The sequence below is a fragment of the Ctenocephalides felis genome, unplaced genomic scaffold, assembly GCF_003426905.1.
Source record: "Ctenocephalides felis isolate EL2017-DRISC unplaced genomic scaffold, ASM342690v1 CF-g0.4_SCAFFOLD_01886, whole genome shotgun sequence".
NCBI lineage: Eukaryota > Metazoa > Arthropoda > Insecta > Siphonaptera > Pulicidae > Ctenocephalides > Ctenocephalides felis.
Genome location: NW_020538040.1, coordinates 183934724 through 183961740, shown reverse-complemented (window position 1 = coordinate 183961740; position 27017 = coordinate 183934724). Strand labels below are relative to the sequence as shown.

At 29.7% G+C, this 27017-nt stretch overlaps 2 protein-coding genes across 2 annotated transcripts; one reads left to right on the top strand and one right to left on the bottom strand.

Moving 5' to 3' along the window:
- On the top strand, positions 1–26719 carry LOC113376466 (LIM and SH3 domain protein F42H10.3-like). Its single transcript, XM_026616391.1, has 7 exons — positions 1–289; positions 11166–11260; positions 22348–22480; positions 23283–23418; positions 24310–24939; positions 25354–25463; positions 26438–26719. The coding sequence occupies exons 1-7, from the start codon at positions 221–223 to the stop codon at positions 26615–26617; spliced, it is 1353 nt and encodes a 450-aa protein (XP_026472176.1). The 5' UTR covers positions 1–220; the 3' UTR covers positions 26618–26719.
- Positions 1050–2969, bottom strand: LOC113376468 (nucleosome assembly protein 1-like 1-A). The gene is made up of 9 exons (XM_026616392.1): positions 2855–2969; positions 2573–2668; positions 2317–2512; positions 2138–2250; positions 1908–2079; positions 1706–1843; positions 1567–1647; positions 1252–1506; positions 1050–1192 (listed from the first exon to the last, which is right to left on the bottom strand). Exons 2-9 carry the CDS (start codon positions 2638–2640, stop codon positions 1136–1138), a joined length of 1080 nt encoding a protein of 359 aa, XP_026472177.1. The 5' UTR covers positions 2641–2668; positions 2855–2969; the 3' UTR covers positions 1050–1135.
- Positions 26720–27017: the final 298 nt, after the last annotated feature.

The window sequence follows — 27017 nt, the reverse complement described above, 5'->3', positions numbered from 1 at the left end:
TACTGAATATAAACACATTTTCATTCATTCATTAAATTTGTGCTGATCTGTTATTAATAAATTTATTATTGTGGCAATCATTAAACAAATCTAGATATTAATCACATGTTGAATTACGCTAATGACGGGCGCCGTTCCTTGCTCCGATACAGTTTCTTTGTGATAAATTTTTTAATAGTGAAAACATTTCTTGTCTGAAACATTGTCGTGAGTGATCAAAATGAATAAGACCTGTGCTAGATGTGAAAAAATTGTGTATCCAATAGAGGAATTCAAATGCTTAGATAAGGTAAAGATTGATTTTGATTTTGTATTTTTTTACGTTTTTTTTTGTGTTTTTAATTAATTTTTGTTACAGTAGCAAGTTGTGTTGTGTGTTGTAAATAACGAAGTGTCCTCTTGATTAACAATGTATTTTATGTAGCTTTACATTAGTTGAAATTTATAAAATATGTACTAACACATTTATTTTAAATAAGTTCATAATTCTAAAATCATTCAATTTTTTTTCATATAATATAACCTCAAAAGTTGACAACTTTCCAGAATTTGATTGTGACAATATTCCGTTAAATTAACAAGTGGTTGTTAACAACGTTCACCCAAATCAAGATTAATTTTGAAACATTTTATTCATATTTAAAATTGCTGATATTTCATGTAAATTAATGCTTGTTTGAAGAAAAGTTAATAAATTACATTAGTAATTATATTTACTTTTTATTCAAAATATTTTTGTTGTATGTTTATTGGTTTTATGTAATTTTACTTCATATTGTTTGATTAATAAAACTTCAATTTAACATTTAATATTTATTTGATTATCACACAAAAATTTCTCAAATTTACAATTACTAATAATTTTGAAGTTAATTCATTAACATATATCACAGTAAGTTTAAACAAGGTACATAATTAAAATAATCTAAATATATCAGGTACAGGGCGATTAGCATCAGCATTGTAAATCAGATCCTGAAAATAGATAGGTTTAAAAAAATTAGGAAGGGAAGGGATTTAGGATTTGAAGTATAATTTCATCCCAAAAAGAAACTTCACAACATGTATTATGAATGTAATAACAAGATAACCGTGTTTTTATACATTTTCAATGCATAGAGTATCACATGTAGAATTAGGCAGTTTGGTTGGAATTGGTGGTCATCCAGTGTTTGCGAATGACATCCGCAAGCTGCGCAAAACAAAATAATATAAAACACTGTCTTACAAGATTTATTATAACTATATTACCTCCTCTTGGTCATCATCATCGTCATCGTCGTCATCGTCATCCTCATCTTCATCATCGTCCTCATCACTGTCATCAATGCCCTCACCGGTATAGAAAAGCACTGCGTGGGGAATTATGCGCTCACGAATGTAATGAGCGATTTCGTAATCATAGGATAATCGCCGAATAGCATCCTCATCTATTGCTAGTTGTCCAGCGATTGGAGGAGAGGGCGGGGAGAAAAAGTTGAAGAACGAGTCTAAATACTTCTCTTCCTGAAAATACGTAGTATTAGATTAAGAATAAAGAATAATCCTAAATATTCTATTTGTTACCTCGTCCTCTTCTTCATCATCTTCTTTCACCTTTCGGAGTCTTGTTAGGTTCATTTCGGGATACCAGTTGATCTCACAGCCCTAAAGAATTAGACGTTGTAATTAAATGAAAAAATGCATTAAATATTTTAATACCGACCTTGCAGCTTGTGATTTCTGGCCCGTCGAAATTGAAGGGGTTCTCCCTGCTGGGAACACAAGTCATTGTATATTCCTTTGTGAGCACCTTATTCGAGAAGTACTTGTTTGGTCCAAATATAAAATGTAAAGTGAAGCCCTAGAAAACCCGAAAAAATAAAATCAAACTTGTTTTTTCTATAGAAAGTATTTTGAATCTTTACCATTGGTTCATTAAAGTAGTCAACTTTGACATCCAGCAAAGTCTTCAAAACAGGTTCATCGTGCTTCTCAATTAACTCACTCAACATGTAGACATTACGAAAGATTTGGAACCAAAACTCAGGGATACCTTTTGTGTCATTTGTGAAGGATGTGTTTATTGACATCTTGTGCCTATTGAGAGAATGTAAATTAAAATGTTGACTAAGCTAATATTAAACGCTTGCATTACTTGGCAATTTCATAGAGCTTGTCCTTCAACTGTGGCTCGATGTTTGGCTCAGGGATATCGAAGGAGCTCTCCGAAGGTGTGGGTTCTCGCTTGCCATGAATTATCTCACTCCTCTGTAGAGTAAAAGAGTATTAGTTATATGTATTTATACTATATTGTACAACATGTGTAATTCTTACTTTCTCATATAGTTTGGTGTAGAGCTTCTGGTACTTGCACTCGAGACTGAATACTTCTTTATAAAATTCAGCTTCCAACTGAGTGTTCTCGAACTGGAGCTCTTTTAACGCTTTCACGCGCTCTTTCATCGGCTCGGGGAAATCAGAGATCATTTGGGTTAATATATTACGGCGGACGCACAGCGGGACATACCTCCTATAGTTAAAGTTCGCAATATTAAAATGGTCATTAATACCAAACGAATGACTTTTATACCCGAACTCCTCGAAATCAAATTGGTCGCCCTGCTCGGTAACATCTTTTTTCGGCACGTTATCACTCATTTTGATCAAGGAATAAATGTCTTTAAACCTGAAAACAAAATCTAAACTGTGCAATTGAAATACAAAATGTCCGCCGTAGTTCGTTCGTACCGGCGGTCCGTTTGAACCAAAGTAAAATTGATGAAAAACAATGAAATAATGATTATTCTACTTCAATAACACTCGCCGTTATTAAATATGTCGAAATATTAAATAATATAACAAAATGACTCACCTTGGGGACGATGCTGTGAGATTATGTTCGAGTTTCTGAATATACCCTTTTCAACGAGCCGACTTGTGCATGCGGTTTTTGTTTTCGCAGCCTGCTTTAGCCCACAAATTTTGGTGTTGCCCACGCCGTGCAATATTCTGTGACAGGATATGTTTTGAATATATAAATATGGTGTTATAATAATCGTTCTAGAAATAATCAAATGAAAATTAGAATCTTTTAACAGAAAAAGGATAAAAGAATAAATTTTAAAAGATAGTTATAATTATTAATAATAGTATTTGTATTTGCGCAAATTTATTTATTCATATATGGCAATCTCCTAGATAAATTGATTTTGAATCGCTTACGATTGATTTATCGATATTGAGCGCCTTTTTTGAAATGCAATATTAATTTTGTTCAGGACGATATAAATTATTAAAATGTTCAGTAAGTTTGTTAGAAATAGTAATTGCTTATTTTATAACTATTATATTTGTTATAAATTATAAAAAACGATTATCTAAATTTTAATCAAAAATCGTGAATTCATATCAGTTGGGAATAGTGCTGGTTACTAGTTTTTAATAAAGATCGGCCGGGTCGTTTCTTCGAAATTAATAAAATAAAATATTATAATAAAATAAAATATTATATAATATAAAATATAGGTCTACCATATGTGGTTGAATTATAAAAATTTATCAAAGTTTGGAATAATAATTCTGTTTTTCATTACTGATTATCGTTTACGTCCACACTTAAATAAAATACATTTTTAGAACAAGAACTAAAATGAAGTGTGTTAAATAAATTAAATTGATTTATTACAATTAAAAATGTTGTAAGAATAAAAGATATTAATTGGAAATTGATTAGTTTTCGGTAAAAATGAAAATGTTGTTAAATAAGCAGTATAAAATTTTATCAGAATAACTAAAATTTAATTTTTATTGATTCAGTATACTGTTTATACACAACTTGCACTGTCTTTTACCAAGATGCCATTTACAATTAGTTTATTTCAAAATTTTCATAAAAGATAATGGAATTTCTAGAACTTACAAAAATTTATTTAGATTGCTTGCGCAGCAAATATCAATACATTATATTTTACAAAATTTTTATTAATTTGGTTTTGTCATTGCACAATTGAGATGGAAAAATTAAAAAAACTTACAAAGTGTTAAAAACAGAAATTGGTTATTGAATTTTCTATTTTAAACATTAGCATTAGGAAATTGTACTTTTTTTTTAATCCTTCAATTTCAATTGTGTATTTTCAAATTTTATTTTTAATTTCCACTGAAGGCTAGAACTATAACCGAAACGCATGGATTGTAAATTGAATTTAATATTTTTTTTATTTATGTTATTCCCGATTATTAGACTTTGTTAATTACTAACATAAGTAGTAGAGCTCCGTTAAGACGATCAAGCTTAATGCCACTTCACGCCGGTCCTTGCACTTTGCCAAAATTATCCATCCCGCATAATACGCTTTCTTGCTTAAGACGCGTTTTGATCTAATTGCTGGGAAATTTTTTGAACAGGGTTTAACTGTATGTATTTTTTTAATAGAGATCTGAACTTATAGGCTGTTGTGATGATTAGGCTTTTTCAGAAGGCAACCCAATGGTTGACCGTTGGTACAAATCGTCACAGTATTATTAACTTTATAAAAATATTTTATAAAGATTTTAATAATAAGTACAAATTTTGTGCACATTTATATGGGTTCCGTACCAATGTTTACACGTTAGACGACTTCGCAGCGCTTACGCGCTTTAATTTTTCGACTTCAAATCAGCTATGCAGAGCGATGGCTTAAAAATATGTTCAAAATTAAAATACAAAAAAAAAATCAAAATACAAAATCAAATTTTTCAAAAAAGGCAATTTTTTTAAAATAATTCAAAATCCCTCAAAAATCGAATTTTTTCAACATTTTGCAAAGTTTTTTTTTAATAATTTAGTTTTTGGTACGGGAAGTACCAGCAATTTGCCTTAAGGCACGATGCCATACTACACCACTAGTTAACTTCCCGTAGGGCAAGTTATAGTAATCGCGAAACAATCGAAATTGAAAATTTTTATATATCTTTACGTTTCCAAGGTTTCTGAATATTTTGGCATACCTTAGAAAAAATGGATGTATGTGTGTGCGGATACAATTTTTCGTCGACGATTTCGGGAACACGGATGAAGCGATTTGAATAATTCAAAAAACATTCGATTTGTATTGATAAGAAGACGTGCTGATTAGTTTTTGGCGAAGGCAGGTCTAGCCGTTCCGAAGATACGGGGCAAAAAGTGCCGAAAACGGTAACTCAGTTTTTAAGAGAACGGAGCGTCCGATTTTAATAATTCAAAAAACATTTTACTTGTACTGACAAGATGAAGAATTGATCAAATTTTCATGAGGGCAAGTCTAGCGGTTTCGGAGATCTAACGAAAAAAGTAAAAAAATGCCATTTGGCGGTCAAAAATGAAAGTATAAATTTTGTTTACATTCCTATGGGTTCCGTACCAATGTTTATCCGTTAGACAGCGACGCGGCGCTGACGCGCTTCGATATTTTGTCTCTATGCAGTTAAAGCAGTACGATTGCTTTGAAAAAAAGTTTAGATCTTTCAAAATATGTCAAAATAAAGAAAACATTTTTTTTTTTTTCATTTTTTTTTAAAAAAAGTAATTTTCTGTCCAATTTATAGTTTCTCAAAAATCTAAATTTTTCGGAGTTTCGTTCGTTTTAAAAAAAATAATAATTTTTGATACGGGAAGTTCCAGCAATTTTTAAATTCGCATATCGTTGCACAAGTGAGGTTGAACGTCGATCCATCGTCGAGCGTTCAGCTCTGGGAGCGTGGCTGGCTGGCTGGCTGGCTGGATGGCCGTCTATTGTATTGAGCAGCCGCCGAACTCATAACCCATAAGCGGCGTTCCACCCATCTTCAAACACGCCCATATATACCAGTTCAAATTCTAGTACGATGACTTCTTTTTTACGTAGATGAAATTTACACTCTTAGCTTTTAACAACATACCGCATATCTTCATAGAAATCACAAATCGGAAACAATAGTATCTGGGTCTAACTCGAGCACTGAGAATCGATTCGAAGAAAACTGTAGGTTTCTCTCTTTGGAGTGATATTTAATGTTTTATTCTTATTGAAACATAATTAACTTTCCGTAGGATAAGTTATCGGAATCAATAAATAGGAAATGAAATTTTTTATATATCTCTACGTTTGAAAGGTTTTTGAACATTTTGGCATACCATAGTAAAAAAGTCTTTTTTTTTTCAAAAATATCAAAATTCTCAAAAAACTATTTTTTTAAGTAATCGTAAACTATTAAGGCTTTTTTAAACATTTTAATTTTCAGTACAGGAATTCCCAGCAATTTGCTTTAAGGCACGATGCCATACACTACTAGTTTTTTTGTTGCTGTCTTGTTCGCTTTTTAAAATACCTTATAAGATCAATCTGTATCTTATATAAGATTGTTATTTAAGAAAATACCTATTTTATAAAAATAAATATTTGAGTATTTTATTGTAAATCAAGCCAGATCAATTTTTAGGAATATCTCTGAACAGAATTTGTCATATATGATAAAGAGTCGGCTTTATATTTCTTTCATTAACAAGAATAATTCAGTAATAAATTTAAATTATTAAATAATTTCAATAAAAAATTATTACCGTGGTTTTCAACCTGTAGGGCTGTTTCAAAGGGGGCGTATAGCTGCTTGCAGAATACTATTTTCCAAAGAAAACCTGCAATATTGAAATGATATAAAAAATTAATGAAAAATTAATTATTTTTTCTGTATTTTTTTCACATAATAATGTATATTAATTTGTTGCCTGATAATTATAATTATATAATTATAATTATATGGATAAAAAATTATTACCGTGGTTTTTAATCTGTAGGGCTCTAGCAAAGGTACAGATTACTATTTTCCAAAGAAAACCTGCAATATTGACACAAAAAATTAAATAAAAATTAAGAGAAGGCGCAAACATTTTTTTTATAAAAACTGTACGAAAAGTTTGGAAACCACTAATTTATTATATCTAATTAATATGTACAAAAACAACAAATGGGTCAATTTAAATGACCCAAAATATAAAATAACATATGTTTGCATGAATTAGGGCATGAAAAACTACTGGGTAGCTATTATTAACCATTTTATTTTTTTTTTAAATAAAAGTTTTATTTTTTTCTTATTCGATTAATTTACTTTAATTTGTCACAATAATATCTTAGCTACTTTGTATTTTCCATTTTATTTATTGTTTTTTCAAATTTCTGAGTTTACATTCTGACATTCACAAATAATGTACTATTTCAAATATAATTGATATTATCATTGTATTTTTTTTTATTACATAACATTAGTTACCTTGCAATATATTTCATTCCTCTTTGAATTTGTCGTTTGATTTTCTGAACTGCGTTGACCGTTTTTTTTTTGTAATATTTTTGGGCACAAATATATGATATTTAGCGTAACATGGATCACGATGTTTCTAGAAACATTGACTACTGTGATTTCCTAGTGTTTTGTTTCCTAAATGTCAAAATCAATTGAAGTTTCTGGAAAATGAAATTTATAATATTGCCTATAACCTAATCCTGATATAAATACACATAGTGAACCAATAAAATTTAAAATCGGTTTCAGTAGTTTAGAAGACAAAGACAAAGTCTGTAAGTACCTATCTTTATGTCCAATATGTTTACATCCATTTTCATTTTCTAAATTAATTATAAACAACTTTCCAGTTTTCCACTGAATGACGGTCTCGATGAAGACTGAAATGTATGGATTAATTAGCTAAATTTCCTAATTGATTTAGTTTTTTTTTACTTGGTGCTATTGCCTGACTCAACACACTCGTTTATATATATATATATATATATATACGTATATATATATATATATATATATATATATATAGATTAAAATAATCATTTGGCGTACAATCATTGCTTACATTTGAAACGTAAGCCTTACTTCCACGCAAAATTAATCACTTCCTATTCGTCATTGTGATATTACATTTCTCAGCAATTTTTTTTTGTCAAACTGATTATGTTAAATGACATGCTAACATTTTTTTTTCTAAACTAAAATAATTTATATATATATATATATATATATATATATATATATATATATATATATATTTGATGAGTCGGATTCCCCTCGTTGACCAGATGGGTAATGATTCTGTTCTATTATTTTGTTGACCAGAACGCAATTCCTAAAACGTCTTAGTAGCGATTATAGGTACTCGTATTGAGCATCGTCTTTCCAAAGTAGTTCAGGCTGCTTCTTAGAAAACATTGCCCAAGATATATTTATAAACTTAATAGTTTTATGATATCATCCACAGTTGCCTTGTGACTCACATGTGCATATATTACGTATGTTATTGAAACATAAGATTATACGCAATGCTGGACACTACTAGCCATTCATACATGTACCTGGTTCTCACAGTTGAATAATGATTCTTTCTTTATTCAGAAAAAAATTTCAATATACCAGTAGTAAGAAATCAACATTTATGTTATATTCAAGGCGCCTCTGATTAATTTTTCATTCCTTAGAGAAAACGCTAAATGAGTACACCTATATACGGGGTCCGACAAATAACTGTCTTATTATTATTATTTTTTTTTTTTTTTGAAAATGCTACTGAATATTTTCTCAAATTTCCGGTTAATAATGGCAAATAATTTCATTCAAACGGTTTTCTTGGCTGCCATTGAAAAAAAAATGCAGAAAACTAGTGGTGTATGGCATCGTGCCTTAAGGCAAATTGCTGGAACTTCCCGTACTGTAATGAAATGTTCGAGGAAAATTAAATGTTTTCAAATAGATTATTATAAATACTGTAACATTGTCTAATATTTATAAGAATTATATAAACTGAATTGCAAAGTTAAAATTATTTATTTAAAGTATATAAGTGAGCTTTAGAACCTTAGCCAGAATTAAAATTAAAATCTGAATTGTTTTCGATATACAAAAAAAAATTTTTTTTAAAAAAAATGATAATTCTGAAATATTTTTTCCCCAAAAGCAATTGTTTTGTCAACACAAGCAAAAATTTTTTTGAGTCATTCAAATCGCGGACATTTTTTTCTGAGGTATGCCAAAATGTTCAGAACCCTCTGAAACGTGAAGATATGCAAACATTTTCATTTTTGATTTTTGTTCCATTATTATAACTTACATAGGAAATTGAAAACATTGGATGGCCAACCTGTTATATGTGTACATATTTCAATTATATATGTTTATTTATTATGTTATGTTTATAGCTATAACCACGTGGAATTTCGGTCTTTTACGATTAGTTTACTCTTATACAGTTATAATTTAAAAGTTTTATTGATTAAAGTTTAATTTGCAGACGAAATACGAGGAAATGTTTCTGATGATTCATTTTTGTTTGGGCGTTCGAAATCATCGTTTTCATTATACAAATTCGATATGTTGTGGGAACATACGATTGAAATGTGAATGACTATTTCAAACTATATACAAAGTTTAACAGCGTTTGAAAAAAAACGTGAAAAATAATTGAGTTGAAATATAGCTTGAATGTATTTTTATAATTACTTTTGAACAACTTCTTTTTTGCAAGGTCGTCTTTGTAAGAGGCAACCCAACGGTTGTTGAGTAATATTTATTTAAAGGCATTTTTACTTGGAGACATATTCCAAGTCTGTGATTTATTGTTTGTTTATTGTATGTGATTTATTGTTGCAATTTCTGTAATACCGATGTGTTTCTTTTGTAAGTTATATATATATATATATATATATATATATATATATATATATATGATGAAATTACGCAATTCATCCCATCAATTCAGAATTAACTTTGTTCAATTGTGCCCGACCATATAAATTGTATGAGTAGAGTATGCATCAGCAAATGTATGTATAAACATGTAGTCATATGCACACACGTGTTAGTTTCAAAAAGCCGTTGTTTTCGTGTTTAAACTCAAATGCTTTTTTATAAATATATATTTTTCAATGAAAAACGATATAATTTCATTGTTTTTGGTGGCCTAATTGTTATTTTTAAAATAATTGTTCTTTGAAGTAGTTGATTTATAGATACTTGAAAGCGGATTCAGATCTCAGATATGCTATCAAAGAATTCTCTTAAATAATCAATGAAATTGTAATTGGAAGATAACGATTCACAAACTGCTGGATCTAAATATACATACATATCTATATGATCTAAATATATCATATATATATATATATATATACATACATATATATATATATATATATATATAATATATATATATATAAAAAATTTAATATATATATATATATATATATATATAATATATACATATATAGAGTTGTTCTTGGGCATCCATTGAATAATTAAAACAATTTTTGTGAAAAAAATGTCTTCATTGTTAAACTAATTTGACCCATCTTCAGTTTATACAAATAATTTAAAAAAAAAAAAACACAAAAATTTGATACACCTATTAATATCACAACAACTTTTCTAATAAATATTAAATTAATAAAATTAAAAGTTAGATAAATGAAATGATTTACAAAGCTCTTCTCATCGAGACATATTTTCCATTTTTGAATTTGAAGTAAAGTTTTTACAAGTTTTACTTGTATTCTTTATTTTATCTTTTTTATTGCTTTATTGAAAATAAATACAACTCTAAATTTTTACCAATTCACAATTTGTACACCTTCCTATTTAAATTCACAAATTCTTATTTCAAAGATGATAGGGATTCATAAATCCATATTTAAAAAACATGTATTGACTGACAGAGGGATGAAAAATTATTCAATTACTAAAATGGCTTTTACGAAATAAGGATAAAAAATTATATCATTACTTATATCATTATTAAAATCTTAAATTGTGATCTCTTTTACAAAAATCACATACTGAATGTGGTTATAAAATTTCATAAAAATTGGTCAAACCGTTTCAGAGGAGTATTGCCATCATGACTCGAGAAATTTTATATAGAAAATATAAAGTACGTGTCACGATGTTTGTCCGGAATGGACTCATAAACTACTGAACCAATTATAAATTTAATTGTTCACCATGTGCATTCATATGGAAAATGATATATGCAAAATGTGTTAACCACTCTTTTGCAATAACAACTAAAAATATAAAATATAATATTTTATTTGTTTGCCATTCTTTTTTTACAACTCAATTTGCATTGATGTTTATCTATTTTCGTAGTACATTGTCATTTTCACCTTCGATTTCTATTTCAGGTGTGGCACAAAGGATGTTTCAAATGTCAAGGATGTGGCATGACCCTAAACATGAAGACCTACAAAGGATACAACAAACAACCATATTGCGAAGCGTAAGTATACTAAATTAAAAAAACATTAAAAGTTAATATTAGCATATCAAAATCTAAATATATTTTGCATAAATTTTGTAAATGAAGGTGGTGAAACATTCATGATTCTTTGCGACTTATATGGGTGGGTGGGTATGTGGGTCAATATTTGACCTTTCTTGGCGTTGTCTCAAAAACTAGACAATCAGTTGAGCACTTTCTTAATAAGTGCACAATTTTTTTATCAACATTTTTCATCCTTTTTACCAAAAAATCTGAACCTATCATGAAAATTTAAAAACCCTTGTTAGAAAAATATCAGTTATATAGGAATCGTGCTGATTAGTTTTAAGTAAAGGTCGGCAGAGCTGTTTTTTGAATTGTTGGAAATTTTTATTTGGCAATTTTGATAAAACTTTGCACAGTGATATAGAGATGTCTAATCAAACATGTTTTAGGTTTGCAAATAGTAGTTCAATTATAAAAATTCATTGAAGTTTGAAATAATGAGTCGAGCTCTTAGAACATGCACCACATTTGAATCATATGCATTTATAAAACACTAGTTTATTGAATTGTTTTAAATAAATTGAATTTAGTTAAAATAATTGCAGATATCACAGTTTGTTTGAAAGATATCGATTGGAAATTAAATTATTCAGTTTTTAGTGAAAATTCAGAAAAAAATTAAATAAATCAATTTTTATTGGTTGAGTCGATTATTTACACAGGTGTGCCCTTTGTGTAAAGGCGAAATGCCACTTACATCTAGTCCATTTTCTTTTTTATATTTGCTAGATGTCCAATTTTGCCAGTCAAATGGCAAAAAAAAGAAATTTTATGCGAAATAGTTAATTTTATATCTTGTACAAAATTCTTACAAAATATATTTGATTGTACAGATTTTATTATCACAAAGCTTGATAAGATATGATTTCCATTACAAATATTTGTTAACGCTTGAATTAAATTATGAAAATTTTTCAGATAAAATAGAAATGTTATGATAATGCTATATTACGGATCTATATTCGCATGAATTGGTAGTCACGATCAGGCGTTTTACGCATGAAACCTAGCCTCCAAATGGTACAAACGCTAAAGAACAATTTTATTATCCGAAATATCCAGCTTTTATCCGAAAATGACCTCTATGTGTCTAATGTAAGATAGAATAGTACAGATAAAATAAAAAATATAACTAGTGGTGCATAGCATCCTGCCTTAAGACAAATTGCTGGAACTTCCCGAACCGAAAATTAAATTTTTTGAAAAAGATTCAATTTTTTTAGAACTGAAAAAATTGATTTTTGAGATTTTTAATGTTTTTAAAAAAATCAACCCAAAAAAATTTGATTTTTTATTTATGATATTAAAATCTCTATAAAATATTTGATAATTTGATGTGCATATGTCTGAAGATAATTTTTGACTGCCAAATGACATTTTTTTAAAACTTTTTTTTATTGGTTTTTCGAAACCGCTAGGCCTGCTTTTTCAAAAATTTCATAAATTTTTCATTTCTTCAATACAAATAAAATGTTTTTTGAATCATTCAAATCGGGCGCTCCGTTCTCTTAAAAACTGAGTTACCGTTTATGACACTTTTTGCCCCGTATGTTCGAAACGGCTAGACTTGTCTATGCCAAAAACTAATCAGCACGTCTCCTTATCAATAGAAATCGAATGATTTTTGAATCATTCAAACCATCAATTCAAAAAATTGTATCCGCACACAACATCCATTTTTTCTAAGGTATGCCAAAATGTTCAGAAACCATTGAAACGTAAAGATATATAAAAATTTCCATTTTCGATTTTTTTGCGATTACTATAACTTATCCTACGGCAAGTTAAAAAAATGTATATAATATAAAAGTAATTCAATACATAAAAGTACTAATTCTGCTAACTTCATGGTGTATTTAATACGTCATAATAAACGGTTGTTCAATATATACTGAGTCATAATAAACCATTTCTACTGTACTTCTACAATAATTGATGATCAATGAGATTATTACTATTTGAACTGGTTTCCTCGGAAGTATCCGTGTCAATTGAAGTAGGATATCGCGGCCTGGCCTGACATGGCCTGATCTGGCCTGGTGTGGCCTGATCTGTCCTGGTCACGGATCGCACATTACGATTATTACGATATAGTCGTAGTCTTTCTCATTGCATGATATTAGCTTATTAGAATGGCCTTGACAGCGACTGGCCGTGTATTCTCCTATGTGACATTCCATTCTATGATATTTCAACTATGCCGTAAGTGGACGCTGCTAATCGAAAATAAAATTCTGATAGCCAGTTTATAATAATAATATGAGGTATTTAAGGCTTATTTTATATTTTATCCCCTCTCTCTCTCTTGTAACCGACAGTGAGATTGTTGCAGAATAATCGATAAGCTATGATAATATTTGGATAAATTAAATAAATACATTTAGTAATGGAATGTAATGGTAATGAACATATATGCTGGACGAAATGTTTCACACATTTCAAATTATTCAAATTTTAGTTGCACCGATCTTGAAATTTTATTTTATGGTTGATGACTTAATTGATTTGATTTAACTTAACTGAAGGGGATATTCTAGTGTAGAGGGCATGAATTTTAAATCGTTGTAAGAAAGGGGCAATCAATTTTTTTTACTATCATCAACTTCCCGTAGGGTAAGTTATAGTAATCGCAAAAAAATCGAAATTGAAAATTTTTGTATTTCTTCCCGTTTCAGAGGTTTCTGAACGTTTTGGCATACCTCAGAAAAAATGGATGTGTGTGTATGTATGTATGTATGGATACAAATTTTCGTTCACGTTTTCGGGCGCAGGGATCAACCGATTTGAATGGTTAAAAAAAACATTCGATTTAAAAAAACATTTTGGCAATGACAGGTCCAGCCGTTTCGGGGATACCGAGCAATAAATGGCAGTTTTTGAAAGAACTAAGCATCCAATTTGAATGATTCTGCTTGTGTTGACGAAACTATTGCTTTTTGGAAAAAAATATTTTTTAATTTTTTAATTCTTCGTAACGTATGGGCCTGCCTTTGCCAAAAACTAATCAGCATGTTTCCTCATCAATAGAAATCGAATGTTTTTTTTGATTCATTCAAATCGGTTGATCCGTGTTTTCTAAATTGTGGACGGAAAATTGTATCCGCATAGGAATTTCAATTGTAAGGTATGCCAAAATGTTCAGAAGATTTTGAAACGTGAAAATATATTAAAAAAATATTTTTGATTTTATTTTTACTTGAACCCATATTTCTTGATCTTTGTTATCATTTGAAAGTATATCACTACTGCTTGATCTCGCAACCTTGTGGTTGCTAGACCGAGGTCCTTAACCACTTATTAAAATATTTTATATTGTTCTGTAAACATTTCTATGAAATATTATTTATAATTTTTGCGGTGTCGAATTATCAATATATCATGTTGTAGTTGACCATTTTTATCAAAGTCGAACGTGCGTATCTAAAAAAGTTTCAATGTTGAGATACATGAATGTTTTTGTAAATTATTCAAACATTTCTATCATACGTGAGCTAAACTAAGGTATAAAGAAATAAATAAAACAAACAGCATTGAATTCATATATGCAGAATAATATTTAAAATATTAAAACAAAATGGATTAACTAATATGTAATACTGACAAATTTTTATTAGCTTAAAACTATATTCAAGTTTTTTTTGAAATTCGAAACCAGCCACAGATTTCAAGTCATTCATACGGTTCGTATCCCAATTTTACTCTTAGTAGTCGAAAATGCCGAGGACATTATTAAACTATATAATTGAACATCAAATACTATAAATCTTGGCACGGAACCCATAGAAATAAAAACAAATATTGTAATTATTATTAACATCTCTATAAAAATGTGATAATTATATGTACATATGTCTAATGATCATTCATAACCGCCAAATGGCATAGATCTTCAAAACCGGTAGATCTGCCTTCCTAAAAACTTAATCAATACAAGTGAAATGTTTTTTGAATCAATCTAATTGGATGCGATGTTCTCGCAAAAAACTGTTTTCTTGCACTGTTTGCTCAGTATCTCCAAAACGGTTGGGTCTATCTTTGCCAAACACTAATCAGCACATCTCTTCATCAGTAGGAATAGAATGTCTTCGATCCGTGCGCCCGAAATCGTTGACGAAACCTTGTATTCACACAAAACACTCATAATCAGACATACACACTCATCAATTTTTTCCACGGTATGCTATAATCATGGATAAGGAAAAATGTTCAGGACTTTTGGACGAAATTAATAAATGAAATAAAAAGGAAAATATTTTAGGATATCTTTATTTTTCCAAATGTTTCGACATACATTCTTCAGCTGTTGGTCAATTTTCCATTGAGTAAACCTAATTAATATTTAACTTATTCACAAATAATACAAATGTCATTAATCTTGTCACTTGACTGAATAATTACTCATTGAATATCATGTTGTGAAATCATGTGTTTCATAAAGGAACCATCCGAGGCAAACTTTTACATCGGTCTGATGATGCTATATCCTATTTTGTTTTTCCGAACTTAAAATCTCACATTTGTTATAGTCTTCAGTGGAAATATAGAAATTAGTAGGAATTTTTTATTTTTTTTTTTTGAATGTCTATAATTAATTTAATTTCATCCAAAGATCAGTCCGAAGATCCTTTGTCTGCATTCTCTCGGCTATAAATATGATCTCTTCAAACCGTTTTAAAACGCGATGCATGTTTATTATTTCATTTGTAAGAAGTAAGCGTGCAGTCATACAAAGAAACATATGTATCTATTTCTATTTTTATAATTCAGATAGTTTATATTAAAAACTTCGACCATATGTGAACAATTATCACTAGCACAGAGCATCTAATTGGTTAATTTTGGATTTCGATTCATGAATAGCAGAAAGTACTCTATTATTACTGTTGAATTGAGTTTGTTAACTGAAAATGAGTTAAGTAACAATTTAAGAAGCCTGAGAGAATTTGCATGAAATTCATTCAGTAGTATTTGAGAACGTTCTTTCTACATGTACGAAGGAAATGTTCATTCATTTAATTGAGTGACACATTTGTAAACCTCTTAGCAAATATGTCGTTCGCAAGCGCTCAAACTATTTCGACATTTATCTTCATTGTAATCGTTGTAATAATTTTTAAACAAAAATGTATACTAAAATAAAATTATACGTTGGTGTGTTGTATCGCACATCAAGTTGAGTTCATTGCGTTTATTTATTGCTCTATCGTTATAAATGGTTATAAAAGATACTTTCCTTTGTAATAATAATAAATTTTTCTCAAAATGTAGCAGGCTCGGGTAAAAAAGTCTATATTGTGTTTTAAAGTGTTAATGTGTTCCGTAAGCATAGTTTTACATTGTCTGGGATTTTTAAACTGTTTTTCTGCTATTGCAGCTAATTTTGGCTTGTTATTCCAATATATATTGAATTACAATCTTGACAATTTGATATATTCGATATATTCGATATATCTATACATACGGAGAGAAGATATACATATATATTTATAGTTTTTCTTATGATTTTATTTTTCAGAACCAAAAGCATATAATTATTTTTGCTATATTTACTATTTTACTTTGAAGGACCGAAATTGTAAAAAAATTAACCTCTGGGCGATAGAGTTTTTTTGTAAAAAATCTAGTAATATAACATCAAATAATTTTTTAAAATCTGAAATAATAAACTGATACTAGCATGTATCTAAAAAAATTATTTGATGTTATATATGTTTCTGGACCGATTTTATTTTTTAAAAAAAATCGAAATGTACGTATTTTAGTATAGAGTACCGTAAACTATTTTCACACAAATTATAATAAATAATAAGATTTTTTATTATCAGCCAAGCCGTTGCTTGAAAATTAGCAGAAAAGTGCAAACTTTGTAGTTCACGTTCTATTCAAAAATCCTTTTGAAAATTCAGAAGCAGTTCGAAAGAAGATATTAATCGTGCTGATTAGTTTTTGTAAAAGATAAAAAGGATAAGATGAAAAGTTTTTGGATATCTTTACGTTTCAACTTCTGAACATTTCTGAAAAATATGTGGGTGTGTGTATTTATGTATGTCCTGATACAATTTTTCAACGATTTCGGGAACACGGATCAACCGATTTGAATAATTCAAAAAACATTCGATTCGTATTGATAAGGAGACGTGCTGATTAGTTTTTGGCGAAGGCAGGCTTAGCCGTTCCGAAGATACGGGGCAAAAAGTGCCGAAAACGGTAACTCAGTTTTTAAGAGAACGGAGCATCCGATTTTAATAATTCAAAAAACATTTTACTTGTATTGACAAGATGAAGAATTGATAAAATTTTCATGAGGGCAGGTCTAGCGGTTTCGGAGATCTAGTGAAAAAAGTAAAAAAAGCCATTTGGCGGTCAAAAATGATCATTAGACATATGCACATCAAATTATCAGATATTTTATAGAGATTTTAACAATAAGTATACATTTTGTTTACATTCCTATGGGTTCCGTACCAATATTTATCCGTTAGACAGCGACGCGACGCTCACGCGCTTTATATTTTGTCTCTATGCAGTTAAAGCAGTACGATTGCTTTGAAAAAAAGTTCAGATCTTCCAAAATATGTCAAAATAAAGAAATTTTGATTTTTTTTTTTTAATTTTTTTTTTTCAAAAAAGCAATTTTTTGTCCAGTTTATAGTTTCTCAAAAATCTTATTTTTTCGAAGTAAATTTTTTTCAAAAATGTTAATCGTTTTTAGAAAAATAATAATTTTTGGTACGGGAAGTTCCAGCAATTTGCCTTAAGGCACGATGCCTTATTTGCCTTAAGACAGAATTCCACTTACAGCTAGTTCACACCTATAATGTTTAATTACGGTACGGAGAGAAGATTCATCAATTTCCCTTGCGGCACAATGCCACTTACACCTAGCTTGAAAATTAGTGACTGCGAAGATCGTCGTCAGATTTGATTTGTCTAACAAAAGTTTCTTCATCTCGCCCACCGCACTTTCGAAGCGACTAATAACACTATCGCTGAACTGAACCCCAAGCGAGCGCAATGATGCATATTTGTAGTCACCAGGAAGTAGGCCCATACAAACGCAAGCCGAGGCTATGCGCGGCATTTGTTAATACATGGCCGGTACATACTAATACTACATACTACATACTACATAATATTACATACATACCATGCAGCTTGAAATATTAATAATGGCGAATTACGCAACACATTAATGGCCGTGGGCATCAAAATTGAGGTCTGCGAACCGGAATAATGGTAAAAGTTAATTAATACTAACTGAAGTCAAACTTACTATGGTCTACAATTTTTAAAAAGTCGATTTTGTTTGTTAACTTTCCATAGGGGAACTTGTAGTAATCGCAAAAGAAATGAAAATGAAAATGTTTATATATCTTTACGTTTTAGAGGTTTCTGAACATTTTGGCATACCTTAGAAAAAATTGATTTATGTCTGTGTGTGTGTGCGGATACAAATTTTTGTCGACGATTTTGCGAACACGGATCAACCGATTTGGATAATTAAAAAAAAACGTTCTATTCCTTTCCATATATATATATATATATATATATATATATATTGATGAGTTATTTAGAATCGGGCAGTAACACCAAGTAAAAAAAACTAAAGTAGTTTTGAAATACTTCATTTATCCATATGTTTCGGTCTTTATCGAGACCGTCATTCAGTGGAAAACTAAAAGATTTAATATGATGTAGGAGGAAAATAATATAAAGTTATAGAACTTATATATAAGTACTTACAGAAATTAATTATACAAAAATACACTACACTATTACGCTGTGATAAACCAGGCTATTGATAATTGGAACATTTAAACTAATTAATTTTTTTGACAATTTTCTCTGAAAAATCTAATAGTTTCAAAATTTTCAAAAAAAAAAAAGAATTCTAGTTCAGAAAGTTTTGGTTCCACTAATTTGCCTTAACGGGCACAACTTGTATGAAATTTTCAAAAAATTGAATTTTCAATTTTTCCATATTTCGATAGGTTATAGTTATATCTTTAAAAATAACATACCTAAATTTTAAATCGATATTTTAAATTTTTTTGTGTTACAGCCATTTAAAGAGTATATAAAGTATAGTATAACGATCATTTAATTTAAACGCGTTTTTCTCGAAACAGCATTTTGCGAATTTGCTGCAGCGATTACTCAAAAACAAATGATCCGATCACTATCAATTTTTTTTTACATATTCTATATATAGTTCTCCGTAAAATGAACTATCGATTTTTTGATCGGATCAACAATCGAATTTTGGCAGTCCAAAAACGACCAAAATTTTGGATAAAATTCGACTTTTTTTAAAAAAAACCGTCATTTTGTCAATTTTTGATTTTTTTTCTTTATCGTAGTTCATTTTATAGACAATATTACCTAGTTTAACAAGAATTTTTAACTTCCCGTAGGGTAAGTTATAGTAATCGCAAAAAAATCGAAAATGAAAATTTTTATATATCTTTACGTTTCAGAGGTTTCTTAACATTTTGGCATACCTTAGAAAAAATGGATGTATGTGTGTGTGAGTGTGTGTGTGTGTATGTGTGTGTGTGTGTATGTATGTATGTGTGTGTATGTATGTGCGGATACAAATTTTCGTCGACGATTTCGGGAACACGGATCAACCGATTTGAATAATTCAAAAAACATTCGATTCGTATTGATAAGGAGACGTGCTGATTAGTTTTTGGCGAAGGCAGGCCCAGCCGTTCCAAAGATACGGAGCAAAAAGTGCCGAAAACGGTAACTCATTTTTTAAGAGAACGGAGCGTCCGATTTTAATAATTCAAAAAACATTTGACTTGTATTGACAAGATGAAGAATTGATCAAATTTTCATGAGGGCAGGTCTAGCGGTTTCGGAGATCTAACGAAAAAAGTAAAAAAGAATGCCATTTGGCGGTCAAAAAAGATCATTAGACATATGCACATCAAATCATCAGATATTTTATAGAGATTTTAACAATAAGTATAAATTTTGTTTGCATTCCTATGGGTTCCGTACCAATATTTATTCGTTAGACGGCGACGCGCCGCTTACGCGCTTTGACATTTTGTCTCTATGCAGTTAAAGCAGTACGATTGCTTTGAAAAAAGATCTTCCAAAATATAACAAAATAAAGAAGAAAACATTATTTTTTCCAAAAAAAATTAAAAAGAAAAAAAAAATAGATTTTTTTTTGAAAAAATTTTTTTTTCAAAAAAAAGTAATTTTTTGTTTAATTTATAGTTTCTCAAAAATCTTATTTTTTCGAAGTAAATTTGTTTTAAAAATGTCAATCGTTTTTAAGAAAATAATATTTTTTGGTACGGGAAGTTCCAGCAATTTGCCTTAAGGCACGATGCCTTAATTGCCTTAAGACAGAATTCCACTTACAGCTAGTTTTTTTTAATTTCATCCACGTAGAAAGCCGGAATCACTGCAACAGTGAAGGGCCACTTTTTTGTCGCGCCGTTGGAGATCGATGATAACTTAAAAAATATTCAATTTTTTTCTTCAAAAATTTTACTATGCATTCTTAAAACATAAATATATTCCTAAAATTTTGAAATGATTGATAAAGTAGTTTTTTTAATATAAATTCCCAAAAATCACCTCTTTTTTAGGCGGTTACACTAGTTGTGCCCCATAAGGCAAACTAGTACGAATATTTTTACATCTGAATAACGAGACTACAATAAATTTTTTATTTTATCTCCCTCTGTCACACTCATTTTCTTCTATCTAATATCATGTAAATGCAAATGATTCTCTTATTAAAGTATCGTATTTGATTACATTTGGCATTTGTATACGTGGATATGCGATATGAGCATTGAGTTGATATCTTTTCCTCTGAATGATAACGTATCGCACGCGGAGCCTTCTTTCGCTGATTGCGACATCAACACAACACAACACACGATCTGTTTTCAAGGTGCAAACGGGCGACGCCCGTTCGATCTCGATTAACGTTTGATATTGATTACGATTGCTCCTATGCAGGCAGGCATTGGCAACCTGGCAAAATTTATTAAGATATAGCCTTTTTTCTTCATTATATATACATATATTATTGTTTAACCCTTACCGCACGGCGCTACAATTCGGTGCCGCATTCTTACGGAAACGTACCTGCTGTAAACTTGATATTATTAACAATTCTCTGAAAGTTTTAGCTAATATTGTCTTTTAGATAGAGCGAATAGCATGGAAAAATTTCAATAAAAATGACACAAATTTTCACTTTTAATTCATTTGTCGCTTAGTTATACCTCAAAAATTTTTTTTTTAATTTTCTATTTTTTTTCCATGCTATTTCCATACGAAGTTTGATTGAATGGCGCACTATCTAAAAGTTAATATTACAATTTGGAACCATTTGAGCCCTATCGAGCAAGGAAATTCAAAAATGCCCATATTAAGGACCACCAAAATTGGATATATATATATATATATATATATATATATATATATATATATATATACATCCATCCAATTTTGGTGTTGGGATTGGTATTTACTTCAAATAAAAGAATTTTGAATATATACTCGCTACGTTCCTGGTACAAATATACCTATAATGAGTGTATATGTAGGCTGATGATTGAAAATCTACTCCAATGACTGTAATTCTATTTTCATCTAATTATTCTAATACATGAATGATTGTAAATCAGGCATATTTGCATATTTCTTTTAATTGCCCTTCTTAGGGGCTGCGAACAAAGTTTTATATCGACATTATTAATTTGTTTTTTTGTTATTATTGCGCCCGATTGTTTGGCTCTGTTCATACATGTGCCAACATCAACGAGAAATGATTGAAAATAAATAATGGCAAATAATTATTTATTCGGGCTTGAAAAAGAGAAATGAATTTTTCCTTCATTCGATAGCATATAGATTTTTCTTGCAATAACGTTCCAATCGATAGACAATCCATTCAATAATTGTTTTTGAATGCTCGTTCTATTTCCACGTTCTTTTAGAAGCATTACTATGCATTTTCTAATGAAAACAAACAAATGTACATACTTATTTATTTTATTCAGGCATATTCCAAAAGTAAAAGCGACCACAATGGCTGAGACACCGGAATTGAAGCGGATCGCTGAGAACACGAAGATCCAGTCAAATGTGAAGTATCATGCCGATTTCGAGAAAAGCAAAGGCAAATTCACGCAGGTACGAATATAGAATTATATTTATGTTCAACTTTATTGAACTCTCCCGTCGCCTAGAAGTAAGATGACCATACGTCCTGGTTTGGCCGGGAGAGTCTCGGATTTTCACCTTGTGTCTCGGGTTTTTCTGAAAGCAATATTTGTCCCGGATTTAGATGTTCTGTCCAGGATTGTCCCGGGTTTCCGAAAAGTATAGGTATAAATTGAATATTTCCAATTACCTGATAATAAAATTACAACAATTCATCCAATATTTGATAATACAATGAGTATGCTTATATGAAACAATACGTTATTAATAAGAAAAAAATATGATATATATAGCATTCAATAGAATAATTAAGTCCTACTAAAAATCTGTTATTCTGATTAAAATCAAACAGTATAGTCAATAAAAAATCTGATTTTAAGCAAAACTTAGCAAAACAAAAAAAATGTGGTCACCTTGCCTATGGACTTCAAAACTGGCTCTGATGTGAAGCAGTCGTTTCACTTGGAAATATAAGTAGCAATATGGTTCTAACAATAAGTGAAAATAGCGGTCCTATCTTCGTATGAATTTTTAGTACAAAATGCTATGTATCTGCTTGTCTGATCAGGCATTTCACATGTCAAAAAATTAAAAATTTTCAAGTTATTCAAAGTTTTTAAAATTAAAGCTTTAAAAAAAAAAAAATTATGGTACCAGAAAGTTCTATCAATTTACCTAAATGCACGATGCCATGCACCACTAGTTGAATTGTAAGATAAGATTAATATGATTATCGATTTTTTCAATTCAATAAATTTCATAATTCCCCTAGGTCGCCGACGACCCAGAGACCTTGCGCATCAAACAGAATTCGCGCATAATAAGCAACGTGGCCTATCACGGGGACCTCGCCAAGAAAGCGGCCATGGAAAAACAGCGAACGATCAACGAAAATGGTGAATTTATAGGTAAATTAATTGATTCATTAATTATTATCAGCGGTGTTCAATACATTTTTTAAAAAATCAGATTTTTTATTATCACTATATGTTCATAATAATCACTAACGCATGCGTGTTTGTCTCTTCTACACGTTCTAATAACACCATCATTGTATAAAGAAAAACATATTACAGTGAATTCCAGAGATGAAAACACTTTTGGTCTTAAATTGTTGAAATTTGTTAATTTATCTTTCAGTAATCGTCTTATCATAATAAAACATTGTTCGTACATTTATGCACAACATACCATAAATATTAGAACAGTCAATCCTCCCTATTACAACCGCACTTTTATGACAAGGTACTCTTACAGAGCGGTTTTCGTTCAACAACCCATATATGGTTCTTGTAACTAGATAGCCGTGTATGACATCGGTTTTAGTTAATGTCAGAGCTTTTTCACAGCATCTTAGTTATTCTGAAAAAAATTTTGCTTGATTTTCTGAATTTTTTAATCTTTTGTTTCATTTTTATTATCCGATCCTTATATAAACTGCTTCCTTATATATTGCTCTCCATATAACGTGCAAATATACTAATTCTAAGTTTCTTGCATCGCGAGAATTCGAATTTTTATAGCATGTTTTCTCTATTACACTGTACGCACTCACCGCGTTATGGGAGGGTTAGCTGTACTTATTTCATTTGATATTTAGTCAGTACTTTTTATTGTGTTGTTTTTGGCAATCAAAGCTTTTTGTAATCAGTGTATGGTAACTTTCATAATTGTAGTTGTTTAAGATTCGTCAATCATTTCATCTGTAAAATTTAAAATTTTATTTGATTAATTAATCCTTTATTTCATTTATGTTCTGCGCTTAAATGTTTTGTATACAGGTTGTGTTGCTTTTATAGATGCTTGCGAAACGGAGGAAAATCTTTCCGATAACTACTTAAACAATACGAATTCCAGTAAAACATACAATGCACCATCTGTTGTGCCACAAAGTAGTATGCTTGGTAATACGCAGCATGCTCAAGATTCATATCAGTCTCCTGACAACTATCAATCTCAACCTAAGACAATGAGTTACCCAGAGCCAGATGTAATGAATCCGCCTCGTACATTGCCACCAAATGCGCCCAATTATAATATGCCGCCCACTTACAACTCTCAACAGTATCAAACTAGTGGAATGAATCCCAATTCATATCAGAATCAGTCAAATGCACAATATCAGCAGCAGCAGCAGCAACAGCAACAGCATTACAAACAGCATAGTCAGCAGCAGCAATCGTATACCCCAAATCAAAATACTGCACAGCAAACACAGCAGATGTATCACCAGGGCAACCAGCAGGCCTATAATAATGCGCACAAGCCGAATTATGTGAACAATTCCTCATACGGCAATCAAAATATGCAAATGAGTCAAACAATTGGAAAGATTGCTGACTATGATCCAGTCACAGATGGACCGAGAAATACACCATATACTTCAAGACAGAGTTCTACTCTTATTTACAGTTCCGATAGGGGCGCAGGTAAATTCTATAATAGGTACTTGAATTAAGATATAGATTTAACTAAAATGCAAATATCAGTTTATCATGATTCAGAGGTAAATGATTTATATTGATTCACAATATGGTAAGATATTTGGGTTTTAGGCAGATAGTTATACATTGCTTGCTATTTGTGTTATATTTATGTGTTATTCATTATCAAAATTATACTTCATACACACACACACACATACATATATATTAGGTTGTCAAATATCTCCCTTCCGCCTTTTTGGAGCAAATATATATATATATATATATATGCATGATATATATATATGTTATCATATTCTATATATCATATATAACAACAGTAGTAACAGTAAACTCATTTTTGTTTGAAATCATATTTTATATTATTAGAAAATATTTCATATAACTGTGTTTTTGTAGTAAGTGGTCAAGCACGAAGAATTGGATCAGTTGCTGATATGGATCCTGTGAGTTATGGATACAATGCTATGCCTCCAACGCCAACACATAATGTTACGCAGCAGTCAGGAGTAAGTTGATGAAATATAAATACTATATATTATATAGTATATATATATATATATATATATATATATATATATATATATATATTAATTTAGAAATATGAACTAACAGTACTCTTTTTTGCACTAATTTATTAAATATTATTTTACAAATGTTTTGAGACTAGATTTGTTTCATCATCAGTGTATTATAATTTAAAATCTAAAATATGAATGTAGCACTATGTGTTAACTGTTCCTACTTTCTCTGATTACTGGTGAGAATGCCAAATGATTTGTAGGAGAGTAAAACATCTGTACAAGGTCAATTTGGTGACTCATGAAATATCGAATAGGAATAAACGGGAATAAGGCCCAGTTGATAAATAGATATTGATTTGAGTTTGAAAGCATTTGAAAATAGATTTGAGTTTAAAAGCAAGCCTTTTTTTAGAACGTTTTTCACTGTTAGTTATTTTTTATACTACAAAATTGTTAGAATTAGATGTTTTAGAAAAAATAAAATATCAAATAGATACGAAAACATGAGAATTAAAAAAAACTAAAATTGAAAAAAAAAACAAGTTAGAGATTTGAAGAGTTATTTTAAAAAAAATTGATAATATGTATTATGAAATGATCATGTACTAACAAAGCAGAATTTCGTTTATTAACGCAAAAAGGGCTTAAAAGATAAATATAGATTCAGCAAATTTTCTGAGGTCACCATTTTTTCCTTATGTAAAATAATAGAAATCTTGGTATTAAGAGTATGGTTTAAACTAATGATATGTACCGACAACATAGTCTTATATTGATTTGCATTTTTTGAATTACAAGTATGCTGATTTATTCTCTTTGAAATATATGAGAACTTTTTCTAATGTAACATATATATTTATATATATATATATATATATATATATATATATATATATATAATGTATGTTTATCTTTCAAATTCAAAATGTCTATATATTAAAACCAATTATTGGTAACAGCGAGTCTATCGAGCCCTATATGACTACAGCGCTCAAGATGTGGACGAAGTCAGCTTTATGGACGGTGACCTTATAGTAAATGTTTCCTGCATTGACGAAGGCTGGATGACCGGAACTGTACAACGGACAGGAATGACTGGAATGTTACCTGCTAACTACGTTGAGATTGCAAGCATATAATTGTCAAAAGCTGTTACATTTAAGTAATGAATTCAAATATTGTTATTCAAATTTTGTCACAAGGTGATGAACTTCAAATAAGTTTTAATTTTTTTTTTGCATGGTCATGGTCGTAAAATACTGCACTTTGTTATTTTTTTGTTGTAAATAATGGATTTTTTCGGTATGTTATCAATTTAATTGGATTTTTTTTGGTATGTTATGACCAGATTTTTTTTTATTTTCTGCATCACATTATTAAGCCATAATGTAACATAATTACAACTGTAATTTTAATATAGTATTTATTATATTTAGTTTATTCTTTAGGCAATGCAATGCCATTTTATTCGAAAAAGGAAACCAGATATCGATGAAGTTCAGTATTGTAAGTTTTAGTATTTGTTTTTGCTTGATACTT

Excerpts from the sequence above, each read along its gene's own strand:
- LOC113376468 (XM_026616392.1), bottom strand. The coding sequence starts at position 2,640 with ATGAGTGATAACGTGCCGAAAAAAGATGTTACCGAGCAGGGCGACCAA. Across the intron at positions 1,648-1,705 it reads CAGAAATCACAAGCTGCAAG|GGCTGTGAGATCAACTGGTA; the intron begins GTCGGTATTAAA and ends CTAATTCTTTAG. Across the intron at positions 1,507-1,566 it reads ATGATGAAGAAGAGGACGAG|GAAGAGAAGTATTTAGACTC; the intron begins GTAACAAATAGA and ends ACGTATTTTCAG.
- LOC113376466 (XM_026616391.1), top strand. The coding sequence starts at position 221 with ATGAATAAGACCTGTGCTAGATGTGAAAAAATTGTGTATCCAATAGAG. Across the intron at positions 22,481-23,282 it reads GCAAAGGCAAATTCACGCAG|GTCGCCGACGACCCAGAGAC; the intron begins GTACGAATATAG and ends TAATTCCCCTAG. Across the intron at positions 25,464-26,437 it reads ATGTTACGCAGCAGTCAGGA|CGAGTCTATCGAGCCCTATA; the intron begins GTAAGTTGATGA and ends TATTGGTAACAG.